We start from the raw sequence: 20,899 nt of genomic DNA, 5'->3' as shown, positions 1-20,899 counted from the left end.
TTTGGCATTGTGAAGAATGCCTAGGAAATGTGTGAAATATAAACCATTTCATACTTTGCCTACAAACTTCAGGCATTCTATATATTCCCTAGGCATTCAATACAATGCCGGGTTTCACACATTGCTGGTAACATATATAATATATAATATATTTTAATAGGCTAAATGACTGTCCTAACCACAGCCTATAAACACACTTGTCAAAGCCACACCATGTTCTAGTGCAGGTGTAAGGATAAGTAAATTTACTGAAGGGCTATCAGGAAAGTGCTACGAAGTTAATTAAATTCATCACAATATGCACACATTCATTCTTAATCTTATGCCTAATGTTCTGAAAATGTCTCTGGTTGAGTTGTTAACATCCCTAGATATTACCATTTCTATCGTAATACGGTTGCCACATATTAAACGTTTAGCTGATTACATCTCACATCTCACTTTTTGACTGGTAAAAATTGAAGCATTTTGCGGTTTAATATTGGCAGACACCAGTCCATATCATGATTTGATTAACTGTACAGCCCTTCTTTTGATTTATTCATCCAAATTTGGCCAAATTCCACGACATTCTTTGTTATACAGTAAATTCCATTTTTGACTGGATTCCACGATTCCATTCTCGTTTTTGCATCTGTCAAATCATAAGCCCTAAAAGCCTGATAGTCTAAACTTTAGGAGATTCACCGAGTAAGAAACAGCTTTCCACCTATTGTTCATTAATAATCAGCTGCAGTCGTTACTAATTAACGCTCTCTCGGACTGCAGTGTCACAGGCCTTTGCGAACATAACCTTGACTCGACATTTGACGCGGCATCACGTGCCAAAACACTCTCGCTCCCAACGGAGGCTGGAGAAAAGGCCCGTCGTTGACATCACACTGAGCCGCTCCATGAGGTCCCTCTAATGTCAGCTTTGCATGCAAAGCGAGGGGAGGTTATCGAGTGGCAAGGCCTGCTGAGTGCAGCGCGCCCATTAAAAACGAGAGAGAGTGAAACGAGGGGGAGGCTGAAAGAGAGAGAGAGAGAGAGAGGATGTTCGGAAAGCTCTCGGCACAGCTAGATTCCAGCGGTGTCGTGAAGAATGCTAATCTGCCTCATGCAAATCTTCCCTCATGCCGCCCCCATACTCACAACACACACACACACACACACTCGCTCATCCCTCTGTTCTTCAGAATAGCTCAGGTTGATGTGTTTATCACCACGCTGCGTCTGCTAGTGTTTTTATTCGGATATCGCTGAATCCCACAAAGCGAGAAGCAGACACCAGGCTCACGTCTACGTGTATCTGGGGCGTTTCCTCCAAAGGAAGAAGCATTCTCAAACAAATAACAGATCATTTTCATGCTACTAAGAGAAACAATGTGAAGTTGAGGGTTTAGTCTTAATTTACAAAACCTTTTTGGCTTAATTTACTGATGCATAAACAGTATTGAACAATTCTGAGACAGAAAATCTGTCTGAACATGAATAATTACACATCAGAAATCACTGATCGCAGATCAGGCATTAGAATAAACATGGTTACTTATGGTGTTGCTGTCAGATCCATATTGTCTGTTTGCAAAGCTTGTCTCCCTCGCCTTGTGGTGGCTTGGAATTCCAATGGGAATCGGATATATGTGTTCAGACGTAGGTCAGATGTCCACATATCGGATATGTATCTGATTTAAAACCACATTTGGAAGTTGCTCAGAACGGATGCAAAAAAACCAGATCTCGTGCAGAATCTTGTGTTTACACGTGTGCAACAAATTCCAGTCTGTGTCAGATGTGAGTAAAAAAATCTGATTTCTTGCACCAGTGTAAACGCAGCTATTGTTTTCTTCTCATTTCAGAAGTCCTACTGTCTGCTGACACACGTTCACCTGATAAACCCAATATCATTTATGGGAAAACAACCTGATAAACCCAATATCATTAAGCAAATTGATGCTGTCATTCTAACTATTTACGTCACTTCACATTTGCACACTTAAGCTCCAGAACCCTTCTATTGCCAACATGGGTGATCACTTAACATTAAATAGAAAACCAATTATTTTTCTTACCCGATTGGCAGATTTTTTTTCTTGTGTTATGCATAAACACTTACATTTTTCAGAAAATAAGACTTACAGTAATATCATGTCATTTTGCATCTCAAGTAAATGTATCTTGATTTAAAGAATGTTTTGATTAATTGTTTTGGAAAACGAGGCAAAAATACTGAGTTAAATCTTTTTTTGTTGTGATCTTAGCATGATGCTCAATAATAAGATAAAATAGCCCTAAATAAATACAGTATAGCACACAAATATTTGATAAAATATTCCTGTTTATTTTGATTGAGCTGTTGTTATAGGTGCTTTAATTAAAAATATTAATATATTTATATTTAGGGTTTCGCTCTGAATTTTTTTACTGAGCTTGTTTGAATGCATTCAGGGTTTCTTCTTAGCAGAGGACACGTGTGATGCTGCCTTAGAATTGAACTAAAAGTAGCATAATTATGATACAAATAATGACGCTCCCTACCATTTGGCTTTCACGTCGAGTGTGTGTTTAAAATGGTAGAAGTGGATCGATGTGTTATTGTTCAGTAGCTCAGGCTGCTGCTTGTGCTGGAATATTGAATCTGTTTTCTCTGTGGTCAATGAGCGACAAACCCTGAAAAATTAGCAGGAGAGGTTCAGAGAGAGGGAAAATCTGCTTCTCTTACAGCGTTCACAACTGAGCATAAATAACAAAGCCGTCCCTCAGTGCTCTGTGATTATTTATTAGTTAAAGGACCAGTTTTTGATTCATTTAGCAGTAGTTGTCAGGTTTGTCAGTATTTTAATATTGATATTTCAAATACTTGCGTAGAGTATATTCTGGTTTTACCTCAGATCTTATCTTAAAACCTGCCTCATACATATTTACATGCACTTAACAAGTGCATGATTTGCTTTGACTTTTCTAATGAAGTAAACTTGCTCTCTAGCTCAACTAGTACAGCATTGCATTTATGATGTGGAGTGTCCGGTTACAATAACAAAATGTTGCCAGATTGACGTTCAAATAAAGCCTCAAAAATAAACATAATATCATTATGCAGAAATGTCACCACATGCAAATTTTTCCAATGAGCCTGAGTTGTATTTGATCCATAAGAGAATTGATAAACATACCTTTAAAGACCAACCTGTGAGCAACAAGTTTGTTAATTGATGTAAATGCTTTGGTTAAAGGGGTCATGAATTGAGAAATCTTTCGATTATATAAGAGTTCATCGTACTATAAGAATATCCTGTAAGTTTCAGAACTGAAATCTTCCTTGTTAGTGCAATAAAAGCTTTTATTGACTCCAGACCCAGAGAACGACTGATCCTGGAATGTGTCTATAGATGGTGAAACTCCGCCTCCACAGAATAAATCAACGCCCACTTCATCATTACAGCGTTAGCCCCGCCCACTGGTGTGTCAGTGAGATGAGGAGGAGAGAAGAGCGATACAGGACTAAAATAACATTACCTTTCAAAGGATCCTAATGCAGGAATATGGTTATTTATTTTCAACAATGTGAATGTCTCAGTTGAGCTTTATTGATTTGTATTCGGTTCATTTCACTGTGGATTCTTTGGTAAATCAATCGCATTTCGGCGCAAACAGACTTTTACGATATGGACTCGACAGTAATGCAACAACATGTCAGTAACTGTGTTCATTCTAATGCCTGATCTGATATTAATGATTCATGTACAGTCACATGATCTTTGTCTGTGTGTCAGTAAATCAAACCAGTGACTAAACGCTCAACTTCACCTTGTTTCTCTCAGTAGGATGAAAATAATCTGTTATTTAAACGGTGATTAAATTATATATAGAAAGCGATCAAAGAATCAATCAAACAGCGTGAGTATTTGTATATGCATTTTTTTTTTTCAGTAAACTTGAAATATATTATTAACAGCTTTAAATCAATAGTTTTATATTTTTCCACCATTTTTAATTTGTCATTCACAATGCTTTGTGGGATTGTGGTTCTTTCCCTCATTAAAGCCACTAAGTTCACAGTCTTTTCGTCTGATTTTCATATGCTTTTTTATATTAACACAGTAAATAAATCCAATCAGAAGCAAATAAGGACATCAAGTTTACATTCTCTGATATAGTCAAACACCTCCATCCACGACACCAGTGGACTGTCATGTGTCGCAGATGTTTTCATTCTCTCTGGAGGTTGTGGAGACATTCTGAATGGATCTTTCCAGGCTGAGAGCACACTTTGCATTGAACTCCCAGTATAAACAGTGCTCTCGATCGCTGGTGAATATGCAGCCGTTGATTGAGATGTATGTGGATCGATTCTCCTCCCACAGATCTCGAGCAGCGCCACCCTGGAGGGCAAAGGGCAGCTGAAGTTCACCACAGGCAAGTGGAGCCCACATCACAACAGCACCCAGCTGGCCACAGCCAACGACACTGCCATCCGAGGCTGGGACCTGCGGAGCATGAGGTAAGACGAGAGAAGTCGCATTTGGATATCTTTTTTTATTATCTCAAATTTTTACTGTACAAACTCGGGCTTGGGTTGTTTCAAAATGCTTCAAAATTCAAAGATGCTGCAAGAGGGAGGGGAAGTTATTCTGATTATAGATTACGAGACACATATTTATAATAAATACTGCAATATCCCATTAAAAAACTGTCAATTTTGATTTCATGGTGACACAGAACATGCAAATCTCTTTATAGCTTCTCTTTTTGGAAGTTTAAAAGACTAAAATATATTTTGTTTCTGTTTGTATAAAAAATTCTGTAGTGGTACCATACATTATTACCATATTTGAAAGAAATGAATACATTTATTGAGTTAGGATGCTTAAAATTGATCAAAAGTGACAATAAAGACATTTATAATGTTTAAAAAGATTTCAAATAAATGCTGTTCTTTTGAACACATGCCTTGGTGAGCATAAGCGACTTCTTTCAAAAACATGCAAAAATCTTAATTACTCCAGTTTGTTTGACCAGTGGTGTAAGTACAGTAGGGATTCATCTCTGAAGGCATCTTCCTCTTCTGCAGCTTCACTCCTCATCCTCTGTCTTTCTGTCTGCGTTTCACTCTGCATGTGTTTTTTGTAGCTCTGTTCTGTGCATCTCAGTCTTCATTTCTCTTCTCTGCTGCTTCTCTCTCTCATCTCATTTCATCTCAGCTCATCAGGTCTGACTGTTACCCAGGGATCAATAGCGCTGTGATTATTATTCCTCCAGCACAGCTCGCATGAACATTCGTTTCACTCGGCACACAGCTACTCTAGCTTCCCGGATCAGGAGAATCTGAACTGCACAACCCATAAAGGAACCTTTAACAAACTAAGTGACATTTCTTCAAGATGTGATGTTTGACAATGCATTATTAGTGTTGGGAAACATGTTCAGCCTGATGTTCAAAGCATTCAGTGAACCTCGTTATTTCTAAATGATTCAGCTGCAACCTCTTTAGATGAACGCAGATGAGTACCAAAACTTACAATAGAAATGCTATTACCATAATGTTATTTTTTGACATTTATCATGATTATAACAAAGAATAGTGCACCATAAGATATGAATTACCTCACTACTGTTCATATTTCTTTGAGAGAAGTCTCTTCTGCTCATCAAGGCTGCATTTATTTGATCAAAAATACAGTAAAAATTGTGAAATATTATTACAGCTTAAAATATCTGTTTTCTATGTGAATATATAGTAAAGTGTAATTTATTCCTGTGATCAAAGCTGAATTTTCAGCATCATTACTCCAGTCTTCAGTGTCACATGATCCTTCAGAAATCATTCTGATATGATGATTTGATGCTCAAGAAACATTTATGATTATTATCAATGTTGAAAATTTAATTATTTATTTATTTGTGGCAACTGCCATAAATTTTGAAAGTTTAGGATAGTTAAGATTAAAAAAATAATAATAATACTTTTATTTAGTAAAGACATTTATTATCTTACAAAAGACTGATTCAAAGAAATTATGTTCTTATAAACTTTCTATTCAAAGAATCACTCTAGACTGCATGAGTTAGTCAGGATTTTGACTGTTGCCAGAAGATCTGGTCCACTTTTACAGCTTTTTTTGGCCGAAACGCCCACTTACAGTGCAGAAGAACACAGTTTCGATCACATGGGGGGTGTATAATGTAATTAATGTTTTAAAGATTTGATTTATTTTTAAATTAAGGAATTGATCATTGATTCCATCATGACTTTTCCAGACCATGTTCACACAAACATGCTGATGACAATAAAAGTTACTTATTTCTCTGTAACTAGCCTTACTTGATGAATGTTATGAGAACATGAGAAATCTGTCATACTTGCAGTTCATATAAAACAACGTATTACGCTTCCAAAGTTGGAATAACTTTAATGTGATCCTCTGGTAGAAAGAGCAGTCAGATTGAGTTCGTATGATGAAAATATGCTCTCCTGGTGTCAGGAGTCGTCATTTACAGCTCAGAGAGGAAGGTGTTAAAGGAAAACTGCTTCATCAAATTCTTTTTTTCCAGAATAATGTAAAATTTGCCTGAAGGTACATTCATTTACTTTGCTCTTGACAGTGATGAACATTGTCTTCCATCTGTTTCTATTCCAGGTGAATTTTTAAAGGGTCATAAAAAATATACCTGCACTGCACATGATGAAAGCCAGTGTTGACATCTGATATTTTCCATTTTAGGTATAAATCTGTTGAAAATCTATGGAATTTACTAATTTCATGCACCAGGGGCCTTTAGATTACACATACTAGACTGACTGTGATTACTGACCAATCAGAAATGGTTTGACTCATTTAAATTACAGCTTGTCAGTCAAACTTTGCATGTGCAAAATCCTGATTTTATCTGTTTATCTGCACAGAAAAAAACAGACATTGTAATTTGTTCTGTTTGTTGGATTGCATGTACTATATATAATGTTATGAATGTATATTACATCAATATAGTTAATGGATGCATTTTTTTGGTTTATTTTATATATTAAAAAATGTATATGTAAAATAAAACGTTAATATAAAATTAAACATGCAATACAATGAATTAAAAAAAATCTATAAAATGCACTATAACAAATTAAAATTGACCTGTTTTTTTTTTTCTGTGCTGTTATAGCTAAAAATATATTTTGCAAAATAATTAATGAATAAACATTTTTAAAATTAAAATTAAATTATTAAATTAATTTATTTTTATATAATAATTATTATTATTTTGTATTATTATTTGTCACTTCCCCTCAGGCATTTATTTATTTATTTTTGACAGCCCTGATCTAGATCCCGCAAGCATCATGTCATCATGTCTATACTGCAAAAAAAAAAAAGGCAATAATTTAATCTCCAGCTATCCACCTTATTTTTAACATAAGAGTGGATGCGGCCGTTTGTAAATTGAATGTGTTTGGCTTCCGGCCTCATCCTCTTCCTCTTAGTTTTAGCTGTACAAAACAGCTCCTCATGCTGCTTTATATTGCAAACTGCTATTTCTTACCATATTATTTTAATGTATTGTCATAACTATAAACACATTGTTTTGTAGCGCAAACAGTTTTACCATTTACTGCACTATTCCTCTCATTATATCTAATGAATCAGAAGACTCGCACATTCACAGAAAACAGTTTACTCTTGCGCATTGAGAAATAAGGTTATCAGCTGTTTGGACGACACACGTCAGTGTTTTAACGCTAGTAGAAAGGACGTCTTCACAGCATACATCCACGTACCGTCTCCTGACCTTTTAACTCTCCTGCTGTCCGTCTAATAACACACAGCCTTTAGAAAGAGCCATTTCCTGCAGAGCGTTTAAGAGCTGCTTCAAATCCGCATGCTTTTAAACTGTCTTCCTTCTAGACTGAGGCAGACATCAGGCCTTCAGCCCGTCTTAATCGTGATGTTGCCATGGAAACTAAGGTCCGGCTTCCCGAGCGTTGGTGAAACGCAGCCCGATCCGCTCGGCCCCGTCCATTTATCAGCCGTGCAGTGCGGAACAGGACGTTGGGAAGGGGATGCAGATTGACCCGCGCCGTGTCCGCAGGCATACGGATCAACGCCAACTAATCTCTGTCCGATTGTGTGGCGCGTGCTCACCCAGGCTCTGCCTGATCGGATCCCAATTTCACATTTACAAGCATGAAGGACTCGGGAGCGGCGCCGCTAACCTCATTTCCTGCTCCATTTCCTTGGCGGGGTCAGAGCTGGCTGTGGCTCCGGACGCGTTCCCTGCTCCTTAACCAGGATAAAGTTCACAAACCTTCCGTCTGCTGGAGGTCTCCTCTGTTACGCCTGCTCGGTTTGAGAAGGACAAGCAGCAGATCTGAATATCAGCATAAAGTCTGGTGCATCTGAGATCTGTAAATCTGCCGTCTGATTAGTTTTTAGCTGATGTTTAAGGGACATTCAGGGGTTTGTGTGAATTGTTTTCATTATACTGCAGGGACGTTTCATAAACCCTGTCACAGGACAAATGATCAATAGGGATGCACCGATGCATCGGCCAATAATCGGTATCGGTCGATATTATTTTCACTACTGGCCTTCAGCCGATGATCAAGGCCGACTATATCCTGTCAATCAAAATGAGGTGGAAAAGTGTCAGACTGCAACTAATACTGTGTGTGAAGAAAATCCCTTATGTTGAATTTAGTGCAAGTTAACGTGACAATAACACATTAACAATTAAAACATGGCTGCGTTAAAGCAAGCTCTGTTTGACCCCAGGAATCACCAGTTCAAGACGGGTTGACAAGTCTGCAGTCCAAACATTATTTGAATAGTCTCCCATCTAATAATCACAAAGAGCTCTGTGCTTTGTTACTTCTGATAAGAAACAACATCTCAGTCCATTTTATCATGTAAGTCAAACGATAAATGGCATTTTGACACTCTTCAGAGTGTCGTGACAGATCGCTGTAGTGCAGAGCGAGAGTCTGCTCTGGTTAGCACAAAATAAACATGAATGAACATCAGAAGGTACAGTACAGTCCAAAAGTTTGGAACCACTAAGATTTTTAATGTTTTTAAAAGAAGTTTCGTCTGCTCACCAAGGCTACATTTATTTAATTAAAAATACAGTAAAAACAGTAATATTGTGAAATATTATTACAATTTAAAATAACTGTTTTCTATTTGAATATATTTGACAAAGTAATTTATTCCTGTGATCAAAGCTGAATTTTCAGCATCGTTACTCCAGTCTTCAGTGTCACATGATCCTTCAGAAATCATTCTAATATGCTGATCTGCTGCTCAAGAAACATTTAATGTGTACAATTGTACAAAATATTTGTGTACAATATTTTTTTTCAGGATTATTTGATGAATAGAAAGTTCAAAAGAACAGTGTTTATCTGAAATCTAATCTTTTGTAACATTATAAATGTCTTTACTGCCACTTTTGATTGATTTAATGCATCCTTGCTGAATAAAAGTATTCATTTCTTTAATTTCTTTTCAAAAAAATAAAAATAAAAATTCTTACTGACCCCAAACTTTTGAACGGTAGTGTATAATGCTACAGAAGCTTTGTATTTCAGATAAATGCTGTTCTTTTGAACTTTCTATTCATCAAGGAATCCTGAAAAAAAAGTACACAACTGTTTTCAACATTGAAAATAATCATAAATGTTTCTTGAGCAGCAGATCAGCATATCAGAATGATTTCTGAAGGATCATGTGACACTGAAGACTGGAGTAACGATGCTGAAAATTCAGCTTTGATCACAGGAATAAATTACTTTGTCAAATATATTCAAATAGTACACAGTTATTTTAAATTGTAATAATATTTCACAATATTACTGTTTTTTACTGTATTTTTAATTAAATAAATGTAGCCTTGGTGAGCAGACGAAACTTCTTTTAAAAACATTAAAAATCTTAGTGGTTCCAAACTTTTGGACTGTACTGTATGTTGAAAGATACAGTACAACTTACCGAAATTAATCATGTTTCATGTAATCGATCAATCAGTTTCAACCGCGGAAAGATGTCAGTAAAACAGCTTGAGAACAATGTCACTTAACCTCAGGAAGTGTTCACAGTTCATTAGATAGCTATATAAAACACTAGAGAGGAGCTCATTTATTTAATTAGTCCATGAAGACAAGTGATTATGAAAACTACCTTATTTGCAACTGAGTTGTACACAAACATTTAATTTTTTATTTGAGTGTGATTATTAGCCTATATCTAAAAATAAATAGCAGCTGAATGTAATAATTTGGGCTCTGTTGTTATTTTTACCTCTAATATTATAGTAATGTAACAAATAAGAGGGTTCCCTGCATAGTTTACAGCATTAATTCGGAGAGATTTTTTTTTACTTAAGAAAAACAAACTATGGGTATCGGCAGATATCATTCTGGATAATCGGCTTTCATATCAGCAGAAACATGTAATATTGGTCCATCTCTAATCATCAACACATTTCGTGTCATTCTGATGAATTTCTTTGATGATTAATACCAAAGACTATAGAATAACACAAGACGTGTCACTCGTATTGTTTTGAATGGGAGAAAGTGTAACGCGCAATATGGCGGAATAAGTCCCGCCTTCTAAATAAGAGCCAATCGCCGACTGGTAAAGTCATCGCGTCACTTCAGCGGCCGTTAGAATCACCGGTTTCTATAGAAACAGTCAGACGCGCGCCTCCGAAGAGACACGCATTTAGGTCTGCGCATGCGCATTAGCTTGATCCAGCCTGAAAAATACAGTTTTTTTGTCATGATTCGAGCGTTTAGAAACTAAATGTATGAGCCGGTTGTTGTTAGATTTCATTGGTGATTTCAAATATGAAATTTAATCGTAAGGTTGGCAAACAGTTTTGGAGAATTTGATGTTTCCCCATTCAAAGAGATTGCATGATGCCCAGGATGCCCGAGAGGCGTTTCAAAGATGGCCGCCGAGTGAAATGACTTGTCTTAAAGGGACTTTGTTAATACTTATCCAAAAGACAAAATTTGTTTTTATTTGATTCAAATGATTCAAATGAAAACACTGACATCTTTCTGTAAATGTCAACTCAATAGCACAAATTGTGTCTAAACTCAATATTCTGATGAATATTCCTCCGGCCCTGATCATGTAAAGACTTGTGTCTGTATTAGTGAGTCTCTCATTTGTAGTCTACTTTAAGTCTCATGTCTATGAAAGCTTTTCTGCCACTGAATAAAAACAAAAAAAATGTAACTGCAACTTTTTATCTCATAATTTTAACTTCAAACAAATTGTGATTTTATATCTCGGAATTGCAAGTTATAAATTCGGAATTCTGAGTTTACATTTCGCAATTCTGTTTTATATTTTAAACACCTGACCATATGCACATGCAGAATTATGAGGGGAAAAAGTCAGAAATGTGAGATATAAACTTACAACTGAGAGAAAAAACTCAGAATTGTTAGATAAAGAGTCACAATTACCTTTTGATATTTTTATTCCGTGGCGGAAACAAGCTTCCATACAAATCAGTTTGATTGTCAGTTGTCACGTCAAATTTTAAACACAAAACAATCTGTAGAATTTACCAAAAATTCTATAGGATTCACTTTACAAATTATTTGATGGAGAACACTGAGAAAGGTGTAGAATAACAACATATTTCTTTCATAAGATATAATATAAGCTTTAGGTAAGCTTTATAAGATAAAATATACAGTACAGTCCAAAAGTTTGGAACCACTAAGATTTTTAATGTTTTTAAAAGAAGTTTCGTCTGCTCACCAAGGCTACATTTATTTAATTAAAAATACAGTAAAAAACAGTAATATTGTGAAATATTATTAATTTAAAATAACTGTTTTCTATTTGAATATATTTGACAAAGTAATTTATTCCTGTGATCAAAGCTGAATTTTCAGCATCGTTACTCCAGTCTTCAGTGTCACATGATCCTTCAGAAATCATTCTAATATGCTGATTTGCTGCTCAATAAACATTTATGATTATTTTCAATGTTGAAAACAGTTGTGTACTTTTTTTTTCAGGATTCCTTGATGAATAGAAAGTTCAAAAGAACAGCATTTATCTGAAATACAAAGCTTCTGTAGCATTATACACTACCGTTCAAAAGTTTGGGGTCAGTAAGAATTTTTATTTTTATTTTTTTGAAAAGAAATTAAAGAAATGAATACTTTTATTCAGCAAGGATGCATTAAATCAATCAAAAGTGGCAGTAAAGACATTTATAATGTTACAAAAGATTAGATTTCAGATAAACACTGTTCTTTTGAACTTTCTATTCATCAAATAATCCTGAAAAAAAATATTGTACACAAATATTTTGTACAATTGTACACATTAAATGTTTATTGAGCAGCAGATCAGCATATTAGAATGATTTCTGAAGGATCATGTGACACTGAAGACTGGAGTAACGATGCTGAAAATTCAGCTTTGATCACAGGAATAAATTACTTTGTCAAATATATTCAAATAGAAAACAGTTATTTTAAATTAATAATATTTCACAATATTACTGTTTTTTACTGTATTTTTAATTAAATAAATGTAGCCTTGGTGAGCAGACGAAACTTCTTTTAAAAACATTAAAAATCTTAGTGGTTCCAAACTTTTGGACTGTACTGTATATTTTTAAAGTCTGACCACCGATGATTTTTTTTTAAAAATCTATTGAAAAAAATAATTGTCAGATTAATCAATCGATCAAGTTAACAGTTGTTAGTTGCAGCCCACTATATTAATATTCCCACTCCATAAAACGGGACTCAGTGTTAATATCGTTCTCCAGCGGCTACGTTACACGCGACATGAATGGAGACTTAATTGAAGCTCAATACACACTGTCATGTCATATATTTCACTTCCTGTTTTAATGAGATTTTTAATTAGCAAGTTAATTGTCTAATGAGTGTGTGGCAAGATAGCCGGCTAATGGGAGTAGAAAAATCCAGACGTGATGGTGTAGTAATACGTCTGGACTGTGTTGAGTCCATACAGATGAGCCTGAGGTCATCTAAAGCACAGCCATCCACACACACACACACACACACACACACACACACACACACACACACACACACACACACAGCAGCTTTACAAGCAAATCCAGCCTAGGAAGTCGTCACCTTGCGAAAGGACGCGAGCAGCCTGTGCTTTATGGCTTGTCACACTTTTATACGACGCGTGATGGAGGTTTGACCTTCAGACCCAGACGCTCAGGCTGCTTTTGATTCATAAGAAGCGCTCCATCCTTATCTCTCTCTTTCCCTCTCTGTCTGTTGTTCTGCTCCTCTTCTCTCCATCACTCACATTGGTCTGAGGGTGTGATGTGATGTTTTTGTCGTACACAGTCAGATCTACTGCATTGAGAATGCTCACGGGCAGCTGGTGCGTGACTTGGACTTCAACCCCAACAAGCAGTATTACCTGGCCAGCTGTGGAGACGACTGTAAAGTCAAGTTCTGGGACGTGCGGCACATCAGCGAGCCCGTCAAGAGCCTGGAGGAGCACTCGCACTGGTTAGACACACAAACACACTCAAACATGTCTGAACATGTACACTTACACTACCAGTCTAAAGTGTGAAATAATTATGATTAATTAAGATTTTGAAAGAGTCTCTTCTGCTGATCAAGGCTGCATTTATTTGATCAAAAATACAGTAAAAACAGTGAAATATTATTACAATGTAAATCAGCTGTTTTCTATGTGAATATATAGTAAAGTGTAATTTATTCCTGTGATCAAAGCTGAATTTTCAGCATCATTACTCCAGTCTTCAGTGTCACATGATCCTTCAGAAATCATTCTGATATGATGATTTGATGCTCAAGAAACATTTATAATTATTATCAATGTTGAAAAAAGTTAATGAAACTTTTTTTTTTTTTTTTTTTTTGAAAACCATGATATATTTTTTTCAGGATTCTTGAACATTTATTTGAAATTGAAATCTTTTGATCGATTTAATGCATTTTTTGAATAAATGTGTTAATTTCTTTTTTCTTTAAATAATAATAATACTACTTGCCTCAATGTTTTGAATGGTAATGTAATGGTAAATATATAAATATTAAGCATATATATATATATATATATATATATATATATATATATATATATATATATATATATATATATATATATATATATATTTGCTCATTAAATACACTATTGTTCAGCAGTTTTGGGTTAGTATTTAATTTTTTTTAAGAAAGAAATTAACTTTTATTCCAGAAGGTTGCATTAAATTGATCAAAAGTGACAGTTAAGACATTATAATGTTACAAATGATTCTATTTCAAATAAAAGTTGTTATTTTCAACTTCCTGTTCATCAAAGAATCCTGACAAAATATGTAATGGTTGCCACAAAAACATTAAGCAGCACAAATCATCATATCAGAATGATTTCTGAAGGATCATGTGACACTGAAGACTGGAGTAATGATGCTGAAAATTCAGCTTTGATCACAGGAATAAATTAAATTTTACTATATATTCACATAGAAAACAGTTATTTTACATTATAATAATATTTCACTGTTTTTACTGTATTTTTGATCAAATAAATGCAGCCTTGGTGAGCAGAAAAAAGAAGAGAAAAAAAATCTTACCAACCTCAAACATTTGAATAGTAGTGTATTCATTTGATAAAAAAAAAAAAAAAAAAAAAATATATATATATATATATATATATAAATATATGTGTGTGTGTGTGTGTGTGTGTGTGTGTGTGTGTGTGTGTGTGTGTGTGTGTGTTTTGAAAATGTATTTTGTTTTACACACTAAATAGAATCAAATCTGTGAAAAAATGAGATTATGTTCAGTTTTAGAAGTTGAAATGTCTCCGGCTGCTTTTAAAACTCGCACGTCAAGGTCTGTGTGTGAGATCTCTATTAATTAGCCGTTAATCTATCTTACGTGACTTACCTTTGCAGCCACATTTATAACTGTATTTCAGTCACATCAAAGATAATCGAGGGTTTGAGGCTTGTGTTAGTACGATCTTCCACATCTCTCCTGAAACCGGCCACAGTCAAAGCCTGCCATCCTGTGCTATTTTATCTGTGCGTGTCAGGATCCAACATGGTTATCTTGAATGTAAAAGACAGTATTTTAATTAGTGTGTGTATATCTGTGCTCTTACATCTTGCTGATGCTGTAGTTGTGTGTTATATTGCTCAAGGGTGTGTTAGCGCAGCTCGTTTTAGCTCACTGCGGATCTGTTTCAGTGTGTGTGTGTGATTGTGCGAGAGTATCTGCTCGTAGGTGTGAGTCACTGGATATAATTGCCTCAGAACTGCGCGTATCACTTTCTGCACGCACGCGCACACACACACACACACACACACACACACACACACACACACACCACGTCAGCCACAGGATGCTATCTCTTAAAGATAGAGGCACCGAATCAATCAGAGACGTTTTGATCCTATTTAGATAGGAAAGAGCCACAACAACAACGTCCCGCACATGTTCCTCATTTCTTGTGTTTGCAGCGACAGGGGTTCGGCTAAGCCTCGGGCTGGGAGGTATTAGGGAATATTTTGGGATGGGAGACAGATTAGTTAGGGAGAAGTCTTGACTGAGCCAGATTTTACTGCTGACAGCTGAGTTATCCTCCCACAATCCCTGGCTATGAGGGCTCGGATCCTTTTCTGAGCTATGCCCGAGGCTTATATAGACAGAGGGAGAGAACAGAGAAATAAGTCTGGGTGTCGTCGGTGAGCTGGAGAAGCGAGGACAGAAGCGCAGCGTGTTTGAAGATGAGGATGTCACGCTGTGGTTTGTGCTGTGCTGCTGTTTCAGGGTGTGGAGTGTGAGGTACAATCATTCTCACGACCAGCTGCTGCTCACGGGCAGCAGCGACAGCAGGGTCATCCTGTCCAACATGGTGTCCATCTCCTCAGAGCCGTTCGGACACCTGGTGGACGACGATGACCTCAGTGACAACGAGGAGAACCAGCAGGAAGACAAGTACACGCCCCTTTCTCTTACTCGACCTTACACATGACTTTTTTTTTTTTTTTGGTCCTCATATTTTCTGTACTGAATTGTACTAAATTCAGTTTAGTTCAGTAGTTTTGAATCTAATTCAGTATCTTTCAGTCCGGTTTGATTCAGTTAAATTCAGGAAAAACATTTGTTCTTTTGAATCGAGTTTGGTACAATTCTATTTGATTTGGTTCATTTCAATCCAGTTCAGTACAATTTAGTTCAGTTAAGTTCAGTCTAGCTCAGTATCTTCTTTTAAATCCAGTTCAGTACAATTCTATTTAATTTGGTTCATTTCAATCCAGTTCAGTGCAATTTAGTTCAGTTCAGTTAAATTCAGTCTAGCTCAGTATCTTTCAGTCCAGTTTGATTTAGTTAAATTCCAGGAAATACATTTGATCTTTTAAATCCAGTTCAGTACAATTCTATTCAATTTGGTTCATTTCAATTCAGTTCAGTACAATTTAGTTCAGTTCAGTTTAGCTCAGTATCTTTCAGTACAGTTTGATTCAGTTAAATTTCAGGAAAAAAAAATGTGAGAAAAATGTCGAGTTCAATACAATTCTATTCAATTCATTTAATTTCAATCCAGTTCAGTACAATTTAGTTCAGTTCAGTCTTGTTTAGTATCTTTCAGTGCAGTTTGATTGTTTAATTCCAGGAAAAACATTTGTTGTTTTGATTTGAGTTCAGTACAATTCTTTTCAGTTCGGTTCATTTCAATCCAGTTCAGTACAATTCAGTTCAGTTTAGCTCAGTAACTTTCAGTCCAATTTGATTCAGTTAAATTCCAGAAAAGTAAATTTCTTCTTTTGAATCCAGTTCAGTACAATTTAGTTCAGTTCAGTTCAGTCTAGCTCAGTATCTTTCAGTCCAATTTGATTCAGTTAAATTCCAGAAAAAAACATTTGTTCTTTTGAATTGAGTTTGGTACAATTCTATTGATTTGGTTAATTTCACTCCAGTTCAGTGCAATTTTTAGTTCAGTTCAGTCTAGTTCAGTATCTTTCAGTGCTGTTTGATTCAGTTAAATTCCAGGGGTAACATTTTGTTGTTTTGAGTTCAGTACAATTCTATTCAGTTAGGTTCAATTTAGTTCAGTTCAATTAAATTCAGTCTAGCTCAGGATCTTTCAGTCCAGTTTGTTTCAGTTAAATTCAGGAAAAACATTTGTTCTTTTAAATCCAGTTCAGTACAATTCTTTTCAGTTCGGTTCATTTCATTCCAGTTCAGTACAATTTAGTTCAGTTCAATTAAATTCAGTCTAGCTCAGTATCTTTCAGTCCAGTTTGATTCGGTTAAATTCCAGGAAATTTGTTCTTTTGATTGAGTTCAGTACAATTCTTTGAATCCAGTTCAGTACAGCTCAGTATTAAATTAAGTTCATTTCAATTCAGTTCAGTTCAGTTAAATTCAGTCTAGCTTAGTATCTTTCAGTCCAGTTTGATTCAGTTAAATTCCAGGAAAAACATTTGTTCTTTTGAATCGAGTTTAGTACAATTCTATTTCAATTCAGTTAATTTCAGTCCAGTTCAGTACAATTTAGTTCAGTTCCATTAAATTCAGTCTTGTTCAGTATCTTTCAGTGCAGTTTGATTCAGTTAAATTCCAGAAAATACATTTGTTCTTTTAAATCCAGTTCAGTACAAGTCTATTCAATTTGGTTCATTTCAATCCAGTTCAGTGCAATTTAGTTCAGTTCAGTTAAATTCAGTCTAGCTCAGTATCTTTCAGTCCAGTTTGATTTAGTTAAATTCCAGGAAATACATTTGATCTTTTAAATCCAGTTCAGTACAATTCTATTCAATTCGGTTCATTTCAATTCAGTTCAGTACAATTTAGTTCAGTTTAGCTCAGTATCTTTCAGTACAGTTTGATTCAGTTCAAATTTCCAGAAAAAAAAATGTGTTCTTTTGAATCGAGTTCAATACAATTCTATTCAATTCAGTTAATTTCAGTCCAGTTCAGTACAATTTAGTTCAGTTCCATTAAATTCAGTCTTGTTCAATATCTTTCAGTGCAGTTTGATTTGTTTAATTCCAGGAAAAACATTTGTTGTTTTGAATTGAGTTCAGTACAATTCTTTTCAGTTCGGTTCATTTCAATCCAGTTCAGTACAATTCAGTTCAGTTTAGCTCAGTAACTTTCAGTCCAATTTGATTCAGTTAAATTCCAAAAAGTAAATTTCTTCTTTTGAATCCAGTTCAGTACAATTTAGTTCAGTTCAGTTCAGTCTAGCTCAGTATCTTTCAGTCCAATTTGATTCAGTTAAATTCCAGAAAAAACATTTGTTCTTTTGAATTGAGTTCAGTGGTACAATTCTATTGATTTGGTTAATTTCACTCCAGTTCAGTGCAATTTTTAGTTCAGTTCAGTTTAGCTCAGTATCTTTCAGTACAGTTTTGATTCAGTTAAATTTCAGGAAAAACATTTGTTCTTTTGAATCGAGTTCAGTACAATTCTATTCAATTCAGTTAATTTCGGTCCAGTTCAGTACAATTTAGTTCAGTTCCATTAAATTCAGTCTAGCTCAGGATCTTTCAGTCCAGTTTGTTTCAGTTAAATTCCAGGAAATACATTTGTTCTTTTGAATCGAGTTTACAATTCTATTCAATTCAGTTCATTTCAGTCCACTTCAGTACAATTTAGTTCAGTTCCATTAAATTCAATCTTGTTCAGTATCTTTCAGTGCAGTTTGATTCAGTTAAATTCCAGGAAAAACATTTGTTGTTTTGAATTGAGTGCAGTACAATTCTATTCAGTTCGGTTCATTTCAATCCAGTTCAGTACAATTTAGTTCAGTTCAATTAAATGCAGTCTAGCTCAGTATCTTTCAGTCCAGTTTGATTCAGTTAAATTCCAGGAAATGCATTTGTACTTTTGAATCCAGTTCAGTACAGCTCTATTAAATTCAGTTCATTTCAATTCAGTTCAGTTCAGTTAAATTCAGTCTAGCTCAGTATTTTTCAGTCCAGTTTGAATGAGTTAAATTCCACAAAATTACATTTGTTGTTTTCTATTGATATCAGAACAGTTCTATTTAATTCAGTTTAGTTCAAGTCAGTCCAGTTTTATCTAGCTCAGTATTTTTCAGTCCAGTTTGATTCAGTTAAATTCCACCAAATTCTTTTTAGTTGAACTCAGAAAAGTTCTATTCAATTTCTGCTGATTTCAACCCAGTTTAGTTCAGATCAGTTCAGTTTAATATAGCTTCAGTATTTTGTGGAATATAACTGAATCAAACTGGACTGAAAAATACTGAGCTTTTCAATTGAATTCTTTTCAATTGGTTTATTTCAATCATTATTCAGATTCATTTTAACTGAACAAATTGGATTTCTGTTTAATTTCAGTTCAGTCATTCGAGTTAACTACAATTTAGTTAAAGTCAGTCCAGTTTTATTTTCCACATTTGTTATTTTTTGAGTTCAGTTCATTTCTGTTCAAATTCTATTAATTTCAATCCAGTGAACTACAATTTAGTTCAGGTCAGTTCAGTTCATTCTAGCTCAGTATTTTTCAGTCCAGTTTGATTCAGTTATATTCCACAAAATACATTTGTTCTTTTCAATTGAATTCTATTCAATTTGGTTTATTTCAGTCAAGTTTATTCAGTTTCATTAATTTCAATTAAACAAAATGTGTATCTGTTAATTTTAGTTTAGTCAGTCCAGTTAAATTCAATTAAGTTCAATTCAATTTAATTTAATCCATTAAATAAGTCATTAAATACAGTAAATTTGATCGAATTTAATGTTAATCACTACATGCCAATTCAGTTGAGTTTGGTTCAGTTTGATTCACTTGCATTCAGTCTGTGTGTCACAGCACAAGTCCAGCAAAATATGAAGAGTATGACTTACTGTGCTCATGTATGTTGTGTGAAGGGGGAAAGAGCCCCTGCAGGACAGCATCATCGCCACATACGAGGAGCACGAGGACAGCGTGTATGCGGTGGAGTGGTCAGCAGCGGACCCCTGGCTGTTCGCCTCCCTCAGCTATGACGGCCGGCTGGTGATTAACAGAGTGCCCCGAGCCCTCAAATACCGCATCCTGCTGTAGAGCAGGTGAGCAACGCTTGAAGACGTATTCAACAATGAGTATGCGTAAGAAATAACAGCAAGATGTTTTTCTCTCTCTTTTCCCAGAATGAACTCACATTCCCAGCTTCTGCACGAGTGAAATCATACTGGACAGTTGGAGCAAACTCGTCAGCAGCGGCTGTGCTGTCACTCTTAGCTGTATTTGTGTCGTGATTTCTTAACACCTGATGATTTATTGGGCTGGTTTGCCGTGCGTTAGTTCATACAGATGCAGATATCGGTGTTTCTGTGTTTTTGCGTTTACTGTTTGGTGCTGTGGGAAATCAGAACCTTGAAGATTAATTATGATTATGTGTCTTATCATGTACACTGTAACAAAAGCAATGCTCTGTGGAGCTGTCAGAGAGAGCCTAATTACCCCTGTATGTTTCCCATAAAACAGCTTTAATTAAAGAGCGAGATTTGATGTCCTTCTCTCCTTATCTGCCTCTCCTCTCCTCCGTCTGTAATTGCGGCGTGAGCGTTCGTTAAAGCACCTCCAGTGACAGCCTGTTTTAATTGCAGCTTGACTCTCCACATCTCGGGCTGTCAAGGGATGGCCACGGTCCGATCCGTCAATACCAGGGCCGGTGGAACGAGTCTCTGAATGCATAATGTCAGTGCTCGCCGTCTCGAGTGGTGCGCCCGATCTTTTACGTACCGCCGTCTGTTGTCAGTGATGCTGAGAGGTTAAAAGGGTTTGGAGTTAAGGGATTTTCATTTTTTGCTCTGAAAGGGTCTGTCACAAGCCCTGCTGCCCCTGTTCTTCTGTGAACGTGCCGGATGTGAGTGCATGGAGAGATTCGACTCTCCCACCTGAAAGACT

At 35.6% G+C, this 20,899-nt stretch overlaps 1 protein-coding gene across 1 annotated transcript in view; it reads left to right on the top strand.

The window, feature by feature from the left end:
- Positions 1-20,500, top strand: part of eipr1 (EARP complex and GARP complex interacting protein 1) — a 43,083-nt gene extending 22,583 nt beyond the window's left edge. Inside the window, exons 6-10 of the mRNA XM_048190329.1 lie at positions 4,347-4,483; positions 13,340-13,507; positions 15,806-15,973; positions 19,879-20,058; positions 20,140-20,500. Of these exons, the coding sequence (XP_048046286.1) occupies positions 4,347-4,483; positions 13,340-13,507; positions 15,806-15,973; positions 19,879-20,053 (648 nt within the window). The 3' untranslated portion in view covers positions 20,054-20,058; positions 20,140-20,500. The remainder of the gene's footprint in view (positions 1-4,346; positions 4,484-13,339; positions 13,508-15,805; positions 15,974-19,878; positions 20,059-20,139) is intronic.
- The last annotated feature ends 399 nt before the right edge of the window (positions 20,501-20,899 follow it).

The sequence above is a fragment of the Megalobrama amblycephala genome, linkage group LG5, assembly GCF_018812025.1.
Source record: "Megalobrama amblycephala isolate DHTTF-2021 linkage group LG5, ASM1881202v1, whole genome shotgun sequence".
Lineage (NCBI taxonomy): Eukaryota > Metazoa > Chordata > Actinopteri > Cypriniformes > Xenocyprididae > Megalobrama > Megalobrama amblycephala.
Note: the sequence above shows the minus strand (reverse complement) of the source record. Positions and strands in the feature narration are given on the sequence as shown.